At 28.1% G+C, this 11494-nt stretch overlaps 4 protein-coding genes across 9 annotated transcripts in view; 2 read left to right on the top strand and 2 right to left on the bottom strand.

The window, feature by feature from the left end:
• Positions 1–2547, bottom strand: part of LOC113373752 (casein kinase I) — a 36964-nt gene extending 34417 nt beyond the window's left edge. For all 4 annotated transcript variants that reach the window (XM_026614052.1, XM_026614038.1, XM_026614046.1 and 1 more), the window contains exon 1: positions 1384–2547. In XM_026614052.1, coding sequence (XP_026469837.1) covers positions 1384–1439 — 56 coding nt within the window. In that variant the 5' untranslated portion in view covers positions 1440–2547. The remainder of the gene's footprint in view (positions 1–1383) is intronic.
• Positions 2548–3116: 569 nt separating this feature from the next.
• Positions 3117–3835, top strand: LOC113382835 (centrosomal protein of 120 kDa-like). The gene is made up of 4 exons (XM_026621082.1): positions 3117–3171; positions 3233–3386; positions 3543–3672; positions 3749–3835. The coding sequence occupies exons 1-4, from the start codon at positions 3117–3119 to the stop codon at positions 3833–3835; spliced, it is 426 nt and encodes a 141-aa protein (XP_026476867.1).
• Positions 3836–4150: 315 nt separating this feature from the next.
• On the top strand, positions 4151–7503 carry LOC113382844. Its single transcript, XM_026621094.1, has 12 exons — positions 4151–4324; positions 4487–4706; positions 4798–5009; positions 5077–5174; positions 5364–5408; positions 5482–5690; positions 5758–5831; positions 6274–6456; positions 6521–6787; positions 6846–6994; positions 7123–7329; positions 7404–7503. The coding sequence occupies exons 1-12, from the start codon at positions 4151–4153 to the stop codon at positions 7501–7503; spliced, it is 1938 nt and encodes a 645-aa protein (XP_026476879.1).
• Positions 7504–7654: 151 nt separating this feature from the next.
• LOC113374531 (asparagine--tRNA ligase, cytoplasmic) lies at positions 7655–10808 on the bottom strand. 3 transcript variants are annotated; one of them, XM_026614527.1, is made up of 10 exons: positions 10630–10808; positions 10360–10580; positions 10118–10265; positions 9708–9928; positions 8982–9100; positions 8698–8871; positions 8503–8631; positions 8182–8431; positions 7908–8118; positions 7655–7840 (listed from the first exon to the last, which is right to left on the bottom strand). In XM_026614527.1, exons 1-10 carry the CDS (start codon positions 10652–10654, stop codon positions 7656–7658), a joined length of 1683 nt encoding a protein of 560 aa, XP_026470312.1. In that variant the 5' UTR covers positions 10655–10808; the 3' UTR covers position 7655. The 3 variants fall into 3 exon arrangements, with proteins under 3 accessions (XP_026470312.1, XP_026470314.1, XP_026470313.1); XM_026614529.1 differs by having other exon boundaries at positions 7656–7840; positions 10360–10565; XM_026614528.1 differs by having other exon boundaries at positions 7656–7840; positions 10360–10571.
• Between the last annotated feature and the right edge of the window lie 686 nt (positions 10809–11494).

Below are 11494 nucleotides of genomic sequence, written 5' to 3' on the forward strand. Positions count from 1 at the left end.
GAAATTAAATTTGCCTCGGATGAGCTACATCTCGCTTATTTAATCTTATGACATTTAGTGCTTGTTTCCAATTATTACTTGTTCACAAGTTATGTGTTGTAAATATGTTTAAGAATTTCAAAACCACTGATGATGACTGTAGTATTTTACATCGAAACATATGGCAAAATAAAGATGTTTTAAATTTTTTTATTCTTTACTTGATGTTATGCCCTTCAAGAAAATAATCATATATATATATATATATATATATATATATATATATAAAATTATTAAACTTTCATGTAAACATAGTTAAGTATGTTAAGTAAATACAAAGACATACAAAATTTTCAATGTTTATTTATTATTCATTCGAAATAACATTTATATGACTTGGCACAGTGAATAAAACCAATAAAAATAAAAAAAAATAACAAATTTATTATTTGTACATATAGGTCAATAATTATGTATTAACAGAAAACAAACTGAAGGATGTGCCTAAAAACTGAACTGGTTAACATGTTCATACCGCACAGTATGGTTTTAAACCATCATCTCAAATCTACTATAATATATTCACTCTCTTTACTACAATCTACACATATCCTGATTCAATTATCTGGATTTCGATTACAAGCGTATTAAATACTGTGTTTTCAAACTGCATAGTAATTACAATTATGAAATTCAGTTGTTAAAAGTTCTAGTTCAGAAATTCACTTAAGAAACAAATTTACTTACAATATTCATCTTCAGTAATGTTATTTTGACTGATGTACAACTAACATTCTTGATATTTAGTTTATAGTTCCTTAAAAAACAACCCGTGTTAATTTTGACAATCGATGATATATATATATATATATATATATATATATATATATAGATATATATATTTATATTTGAATAGATTTGAATTTGATGTTGATATAATATATTTTATTTGGGTTTAAAAGTTGGGTGTTACATCAATAAAAAAGAGTATGAGAGTTTTTAGAAATTCATTTAAAAACCATACGTTTCAGCTAGCATCTTAGCCTTCATTCAGTGGCAATCAATCTAACTATAAAAATTAAAACTAAATAAATAATATGTAAAGAATTTCATAGAAAAACAATAATAATAATAATAATAAACTTACAACTTTGTATCCTAATATAACAGATGAAAACATTATTAATTCATGGTATGAGTATGTGCACAGTGGTAGTGGCACCCATAATTAAATTGATTGCCAGTGAATGAAGGCTAAGATGCTAGCCGAAACGTTTGGCTTTTAAATAAATTTCTAAAAACTCAATTAATATATATATATATATATATATATATATATATATATATATGATTTAAATATATAAAGGGCAGGATAATTCCACTGTAATTTTAAATAAGAATTACCTTGAGGTCCGGGTGGTTTCGCGATTTTCGCGGTCACGCCCGTCCCGTCGCTGCATAATATAAGCACGCACCGTGCGTAGGGCAACTCCAGGATTAATAGTTTACTTTGAGCCCTCAGAAACTCGTGCGAAATGTGCCCGAGCTATAAAATTCGCTTAACTCATAAGTACCCTCGCATGGACAAATATCATGCCAAAATGAAAACAGTCATCTACCCATAAGCTAGTCGCGGTCGAATTGTAGGTTAACAGAAGAAGTAACAAAAGTTGAAATTAGAACGTCATAATAATGAACAAATGAAACTAAGCAGCAAGTATGATCACTAATTGTTTAGTAATGTTATTGTGCGGTTATCACAAAATGAAGACTAGGAAGAATATAAATTTGTTATAATGATGATACAATATTAAGTCACTCAACTCTGTGGCTGTCACTAGTTTTAAGCTATCCTTTTAGTGTTCAATTTCGTGAATAATATGACAAGTCGACATTGCACTACACTAATTCGAGAACTACTGCAATTGGTGAATGACTAAATACACTATTAATTTCAAGCAAGATATTGAACTTTTAATATTTACGTGTAACGATGTAAAATATGGCTGCTGTCAGACACACAGGTAGTCCACTCGACATAGTCGAGACACAGGCATATTTTCGTCTAGAACACCAGTCGATAATACAAAAATATTAAGATAAAATGCAGAAGTGTTAACTACATATAATAATTAGACACTGGTACTGATTTATTTAACCCTATATCCGGGTTAATTTCATCGGATGTCATGCTAACAAATTAATACTATCACTATTTTTTATATGAGAAACTTTAAAATCACTATATAAAATTGCATACACGAACAAATTTTTAATCATTTTGTTTAACAAACATTTTAATCCACTATCCACTGATATATATCAACCGGCTAGGTTGCATAAAAGGACGACGTTCGCCATTACCATGCAGGCCGTGTCAAATGCAAGCAAATTGTAATATATAATAAATATATATATATAATTTTAAGAAATGTTTATTGCAGTCACATCACCATTTATTTTATTTTGTTCACGAAATCAATTCTTCAAGGGGCTCAAAACACGCCCTTAAATCTGATTATTTAATTTTCCAATGGAGACGACCGCAGGTTGCGATACCAACTCCACGCCATAACATTGATGTGAGATTTTGATTATAAGTGACGATAATAGTTTCGTTCTGCTCATGTTGGTAATTCAAGAATATCGGATACTATATTTAAATATTTTATTTTATTTTAATTCATTATAAGTAGAAATATTTTAATAAACAATAACAATTTTAATAATAAACATTTTTTTATAAATAATCCTGTCAATATAAAATTACATCAAATAAAATAATAATTTAAAACTGTTTGATATAACTTTATAAAGATTTTATAATATATGCAAATTGGAATGAATTGGAATACACTAATTAAATGTATATATATATATATATATATATAATTTTTACTGCATAATGAGGCAAATTATAATATTCTGATTATGGATTCTGATATTAAAACTGATAACCTGCACCTATGTTCAGGTAATAATAATTATTGGTAGTGGCACGACTGACTTTCGAATTTGTTTATTATGCTACAAATGTCATAACAGATGCGATATAGAATTTACATTTTATATTTTAAACTTTATGTTTAAAATTAGAATACATAATAATAATAAATTATTATTAGTAATAAATTATAATGGTCGACTCTTCTAACAATTCGCTATTACAGATTGTTTTACACATTGAAGATGGTACCTAAGCTAGAAATATATATCTATATATTGTTGATAGAGATTTGTTGTTATTTTTTAGGTAATGGTTTCACATTCATAGATCAAACAGCTAAAGTTTATTTTGTAGCAACATTAAATGGTATTTCGTTAGATTCTGTACCAGTTGAAGCTGGTAAGCCTACTGAATTTAATACGGAGCTGGTTTGGGAGGTTAAGAGAAAGGACTTGAGGGAGTATGTTTCTTTAGGACCAAATCTAATAAATCATTATTATAAATTTCGGAATAATATATATATATATATATATATATATATATATATATATATATGTGTGTGTGTGTGTGCGTGCATATATTTGTGTGCTTTATTAAATATTAGATAAAATTTCAGATTAAAACTCAGTAATAAATCTATAAAAGTAGAATTTTTCTCAATAAAAAAAGAAGAACACATAAAATTAGGATACCTAATGGTATGTTTGAAAAGCGCCCCATCTGTTCTACCTGGTACTTCAGAAATAGTCTGTATCTAAACACATTCTTATATAGTTTTTTTTATGACAAACATCAAATTTATATATTGTATGTGTTATTTAGTATAAAAAATCGTGGTCTAAACTGCTTGGTGTAAGCTCCACTAATAGAGTATTTCCAACCAGAAATATTATGGCAAGTTTTTATTGAAGATGTAAGTATCATTACAACCAATATGAATATATCATATTCTCATATTGTCTAGGAATTGAATAAGTTGATTTTAAAAATTATCCAAGCAAGTGCTAAAATTGACATATGATTGTTTTAATTTTATTTGAAATTTTTTATCATAATATACCAACCAAGTTCAAAATTTTTTGTTGCATGATATATCCTTATATCATGTTTTTGTAATGTCTATTTTTATATATTAATATTGAGTATTTTCATAAAAATAATGATTAGTAATGATTTGCCTTTCAGGAAAAAAATTCTGAAATTCCTCAAACAAAAAAATTGAATATGTCAGTGGATTACCAAGGTAAATTTTTGCAAAAAATAATTCCCGAAATCAATAAAACTAAAGAATATATACAAATTGGTCCTGAAGAATTATGTAAAGATACATATTTAATACATATTTTTCTGGCAACCCCGACAAACTTGAGCATTGTAAGTACTGAAACTAAAGTAAAGGTAACTAAAGTAATATATTCTATTCAAAAATCTAAAATTATGACATGTTATATCAAGACATAGTGAATGTATATATATATATATATATATATATATATATATATATATATACACACTCAACTATGACTCAGCTAGTACTTTTTTTTTATATTTTTTTTATAGATCCACAGTTGTGAAGAAAATTTTTGTAACTATTCATTATTTTACAATATTTGTGGAATTAACATTACCACAAAGAAATTTAAATTGGATGCTAATGGCAAAAGTGAATTTCAAGAAAAAACAGTTTTAAAAATTCGATCAAGTTTGAGATATTTAAGAGAATATTTTAATCAAGTACAAGTCCTTAAAATTTGTTTATTTTTGGAAAACGTTGAAATAGGTAGTTACTCAGTCTCATTTACAATTTATCTCTATATCAACTAATATTCTGTAAAATTTGGTTTTATATGGCTGTGATTTCATTATTTCAGGTTGTTGCCAAACAAAAATCAATGATATTATATACACAGATGAGCTATCAGAATTTGTTATAAATAGTAAACATAATTCATATGCTGTATGTAAATGCGACATCAGCTATTTTTCGAACAATGATGGTGAACTCATTAAAGATGCTTATTTGAAAACTGGAATTAGCATCAAATATATGCACCCTTCTGACGAAACTGTAGATTATAAAAATGTTTGAACATAAAAATTATTATATACTTTATATTAATACTTCATTAAAAATCTCACTTGTTTAACAGATTACAAGTAATTTATCCGCAGAGCAAAACATAGAATATTCAGAAGCAGAAAGTGATCCAATGTCCATATTACAATTAGGAAATGTCAATAGCGTAAGGTAAAAAGTATTATAATTCACTATTAATGCATTTTTTATCAGAAATTTACATTGTGTTCCATTATAAATTTATTATCCGTATCATCTATCTTGTAGAATGTAGAAGTCCTTTAAAGATTTTATAAGTTATTGAAGTTTTTATCTTAATAGTTTAAAATATTTATAAATAAGACAAAATTCTGTTTGTAGTGATAATATAGGAAAAAATGGATTTGATCGTCTAATGCCAGATAGGTTGGTATTAACAATTAGATCATACAACTATCTCAGTATTACTTAATATATTAATTGCAATCTGACTTTATAGTACATATAGTACAGATAGTACAAAAATGAAGACTGAATTCAGAAGTATGTGTATTTCTCAAACACATGAGAAGCCTCCCCATCAAAATTTAGCTTCCAGCAAATATTTATTGGAAACAATAACAGAGGAATCTAATGCGACAGGCATCAGTACAAATTTCATCATCAAGAAAGGCGGCGGAGACAAAGTGGAGCAAAATAAGTCAAATGGTATATATGATAACAGAATAAAATATATAATAATTTCATCATTTTATGCAATTCTGAACATTTTTAGAACATATCTCTATTAAGATAGTTGAAGAGCTGGAAGACTGGAAAGAAAAGCAACAGGAAATGTTTCTTGCAGAGGTATATTTATTTTTTAATTTCCTTAGATGTGTGATGCATTTGTAGTAAGTATTATAATTTATTTCATGCAGGCTGTTGTCCACAGGAAGCTGACAATCCTACAGTAATCACAAGTCGAATATTTCTTCAAAAACAGATTTGGTACACCAAATTATTAAAAAGATTTATTGAAAGTAATAATGAAATTATTGAAACGTATCAAGAAGTTATAAATTTTATTCGGGTACCTCTTTATGATAAAATTTTAAATTCTATAAAATTATCCTATAATGCTTGGAAGGAAAAAAACTGTCACTTGCTGTGGACTTCTGGCTTATTGTGGCTATTTAAATTTAATTATTGGACGAGCTCCAGTGGAGAATTTCTAATATTTTTAGTTCAACAGGTAAATTAATTTTCATGATCATCTTGAGGTAAAATATTGCTATCACTTTAATTCTAGCTTAAAAAAAAGGAGGAAAAGCACTTAGGTCATTTATCATCTGAGTGGTATAAGAAGCGGACCGAAATTGAATCTCAATTGAAAAAGAAAATAGAACACAGTCGATCTTTAGCAGTTGCATTAGAAAAGGCGAACAATGATGCAAAGACAGCTGGTATCAAAAATATTGATACTGAAAAACAGGTACTGACTTATATAAAACATTATGTGATGAAAATATACAATAAATTCATTCTCATACATGCAGCTTATAAAAGCTAAAGAGGATTTGGAAAGGCAGTACAACTTACAATATATGGATTTGAAAGAAGCAGCACGAAGACTAGAAGATGATTTAAACCACAAATTATCACAGGCAAGCTCTGTTAAAAATGAATTAACAGAAAAAATACAAAATCTACAAAAGGAGAACAAGAGATTGCAAGAACAAATTGCAAAGCAGCAAGAAGATTATGAAACAATAAAGAAAACATCTCTGAATAAAGAACAGACGGCGACACTTGTGCATCAATTGGTATGTACATCATGTTACGTAATTTATATTTTTTTTGCTTAACTTGCTTCTGCTTCAGAAAACAACATATGAAAAGTTACTAGAAGCACAAAAATCTAAAGCGTTTTTCAAAGATCAATGGGCTCGAGCATTAAGAGAAGTACATAGAATCAAGTCAGACCAGCAACAGAATATAAATGTGCAAATAAAGAAAAATAAAGCTATTGAGTAAGTTAAAAATAGTAATTTTATTGTTATAGATTATTTTGAATAGTGAAAGATTAAATAACTAATTATAATTGATAGGGTAACAGTAATTTTATTAATCACTTTTATTACACATTTTATAATTACAGTCTCAAAACACTTTTAAGCGAACAAGAGAGTGCACGTTTTGATAACAAAGAGCTTCAAGATATATCTCGAAGATTGCAATCATTTAGCACAGACTCCAGCAATCAAAGTTCAACTTGTGATTTTAAGGAATGCCAATATTTAGGAACAGGCAATTTGTCAACAGTTCTCAATGGGATGGATTATTTTCGAACTGGTTTTTCTAGCAGGTGAATATTACAAGAATTTTGCAATGCTTAAATTTATTGTAATTAAGTTACAATATTTATAAATATTTTTATAGATCGAGTACAAACACGGAAGATTCCGATAGCGACAATATGGAAGCTAGACAAATACTCAAGAATTATGAGGTAAATCATATCGAATCCGAAGATGAATGAAAATAAATAAAAATAATTGTTATATCGATTGTATATGTATTAAGTAACTCTCAAATTGTGATAAATTATGATTATAACGAATAAAATTAACAACAATTTTAAAACAAATAATATATTGTGATAAATAATATTACAAATATGAAGACAATAATTTATGGCGCACAGCGATCTAAAAATCGTGGATACAAGCATACCTCACGAATGTGGTACCGATTGAGCAACCAGCAAAGAAACCGTTCGAGGCCTAGACCATAACCTCCATGGGGCGTTGTACCATAGCGGCGCTGATCAGTATACCAGTAATAAGGAGTAGGGTCAATTCCATCTCGCTCATAACCTGTACCCATTAAATGTGTTATTTTAAGTAATAAAATAAATCTATTAAGCATAATATTTGATAAAACCTTTGAGTAATTCATCAATATCTGAAATACGCATTGAACCACCCACAATTTCTCCTACACCAGGTAGCAGTACATCAACACTTTCAGTAAGTTCTTTGTTCTCAGGGCATTTGGACATATAGAATGATTTAATTCCTGCTGGAAAACGACAAAGCATTATAGGTTCATTGATTGCATCCGTCATTCTGCGCTCTGGAGCTTCTGGTATGTCCTAATCGAAAAATTATGCACATTATCACAGTGAATGATACAAACTATTTTATTATCAATATACCTCTCCAAATTCATAAAATGTTCCATCATCTTTAGTGATATTATTTTCTTTCAAGTATTTTATGGCAGCACCATAATCCATCCTTTTAAATGGTCTTTTTGGTGGTTTAAAATCAGGATTAAGTTCATGTACAATGTATCCTAATGGAGATGCTAGCACTCTATCAACTACATCGACAACTAAATCCTCTAAACGATCTAATAAATCATCAAATGTCAAGAACACACATTCTGCTTCAACATGTGTGAATCTAAAACATAGTAAAGAACATAAAATATTATGAATTAAACAAGTTACTATATAAGAAGACTTCGTACATACTCTGCTAAATGCCTTCTAGTACGACTCTGCTCAGCCCGATAACTCTGAGCTATACAATAAACATCACCCAATGCAGGCAAACAGGTTTCCAAATAAAGTTGTGAAGACTGGGTTAAATATGCTTGTTGCCTATATTTAAATTGTATAATATTTCAGAATTAGTTAGAAACAATAGCAATAATTTTTACCACATACCCAAAATAATCTAGATTGAATAAGGTACTTCCACCCTCCACTTGTGTTTGCACAAGTGTTGGAGGAAAGACTTCACAGTAACCTCTATCTTTGAAATGTGCCCTAAATGCAGTAGTTATGACATCTCGCATCATGAGAATTTTAGCCGTATTCTCACCTCTGATCATAATATGTCTGAAAAATTTGAATTGAATTATAAATAGTTTGCTATTTATTCAAAATATTGTTTGGTTTGAAATATACAAATAAAATAAAAATAATAATGGTACTTTGCTAATGCTAACCTGTTATCTAATTGAACATCAGGATTGGCATCCTCATTTAATACAGTATCAGCACCGCCTGCTGGAGCAAGTCCTATCAGCTCCCAATAATCGACTTGTAATTCATGACCACCTGGTGCCTGAAAAGAAAATATGTCAGAAATAAAAATTAAGTGCCAAAACATATATATATATATATATATATATATATATATATAATATTTAATTATTTAAATTAAATAAATAATAAAATTAATATATTAAATTAAATAATATTAATATATTTATATAATAATATAAATATATATATATATAATATATATAAATATATATATATATATATATATATATATATATATAACAAAGTCTAGTAATCGGGCATAACATCCATAAAAAACATGAAGATATAATTTATATCTTCAACCAGTCTACAAACAACACACTATCCAATTGTATTTTTAAATTAGTATTTCGTGAAAATATTGCGTAATTACAAGTTTAATTATTGATTCACTAATTTTTCCACTGAATGAAGGCTAGGATTATAGCCGAAACGTATGGATTTAAAATAAATTTTTGAAAGAAATTCATGTTTTTTATTGATGTTATGCCCGATTACTAGACTTTATTAATACATATGTCAACATCAAATTCAGAATCATACAATATATATATATATATATATATATATATATATATATATATATATTACAAAAATGAAGAACAGCGATACTGAAAAAAACTTACGACTTTGCCTTCAGGAACCGTCTTCAAAGTGCCATATAACAATACAGATGACTCAGTAGATAAAACCAAAGCATCATATGTTTGGCAAAGAGTGTCATTCAGAACGCTCTGAAGAAACCCTGTACCATCTCTCAAAGTAATAAACATCAAAGCCTTTCCTTGACGTCTCAAACGATGCACCCACCCATAAATCTTAACTCGGCAATCTCGATGAAATTCACCTAGTACAATTTAAAAAGTTAAAATAATACATCTTCAATATTTATTTACATTAAAAATTTGCCTCTAACCAGACTTGCATAAAATATTTTCAGTAAAGTTTGTTAAAATAATTAGTTATCAATAAATATTATATTAATACCATAATATTTTGAAATTAACATAAAAGTTTGCAAAATATGTTACAATACCTTGCTTAATTTTTATAACTTTAGCGGTTGGTAAATTTTTGTCTTCTTGAATTTGAATCTTTTTAGCTTCCATCAGATTCTGTTCTCGTTTCTTTGCATCCTCTTCCTCTTTCTTTAATTTATCTGCATTTTTATATGTATCTCTCACCTTCATAATGTAAAATTATTAAACATTTGAAAATGATGCAACTTTATACACATGTGAATCATGGTAATTAATTCTATTTTAACATAGGGCTTACCCATATTTTTTGTATTTTCTTGAGTTGAGATTTGGCAGCGAGTTCATATTTCTCACCACTCTCTGGTTCCTTTGCATCAACATATATCGTTGGAAATGGCTCCTTACCAGCATGTTTCATGGCTTGAAGAATTGTTTTGAAAGGGCGATCTGCAGTTCCATCTCCTGTTTCATCACTACCATTCTTCTCCGATGTATATAATTCTCCTAGAACTATGATATCTAATAACATATTTCTATCAAAAATTTGTATATAAAATCAAATATGTACCTAAATTTTCTACACCTTCCGGCATTTTAACCTGATGTACTTCAAATGTTTGTTATTATTTATTTTATAAGTGTATGGTGTATTAGAAAAACTATATGCACTATGTGTAATATATTATTTTCATATTCTTTGCGGACACAATAGCGAAGGAAGGTGGAAGCCCGTGGAAGCCGTTCTCAGTTCTGAAAGCAAAGTAGCACATGTGTCACAAATGATGCAATATATCGGCAATAGAGTTTAAAATGTTACCAACATTGTAAACATGATGGTTATGACCTTAGACCATACACATTAATGTAAGCATAAGAATGCATAAGAATGTAAGCATATGAATGTAAGAGATATATCTGATCTTAAATAGCATTTAAAACAATTTGTTTTTATTTATAATTATTATACAAAATATTTGAGTGCCCCTTCTCTGGTATTTCTATCATATAAAATTTATGGTTTGCGTCCTCGCTAATGAAGAATATTAAATTCAGAGCTAGACAACCATAGATAAATAATCTATATATATATACATAATATGATTTCAATAACATAACCGATGCATACTAATTAAAATAATAATTACATCGATATTTGATACTGAACAAGCTATCAAACATTTTGAATAATTTCAGTGCAATCCCGTTATAATCAACATAATTAGCATTCATAATGGTTTTTGAATAAAAAAGAAACAAAACAATTCAATCCAATGAATATCTAAGTACTGCCGAAATTTGGATTTAAATGCACGTATATGAACACCATAATGAACACACGCCAAAAATATCAAGCTGGCCTTCAACGTAACGTTAATTTATTTATAAATGGAGAAATGTCAAACTGCATGTGTCAGAACTAAATGAAGTTTCTA

The sequence above is a fragment of the Ctenocephalides felis genome, unplaced genomic scaffold (assembly GCF_003426905.1).
Source record: "Ctenocephalides felis isolate EL2017-DRISC unplaced genomic scaffold, ASM342690v1 CF-g0.4_SCAFFOLD_00845, whole genome shotgun sequence".
Lineage (NCBI taxonomy): Eukaryota > Metazoa > Arthropoda > Insecta > Siphonaptera > Pulicidae > Ctenocephalides > Ctenocephalides felis.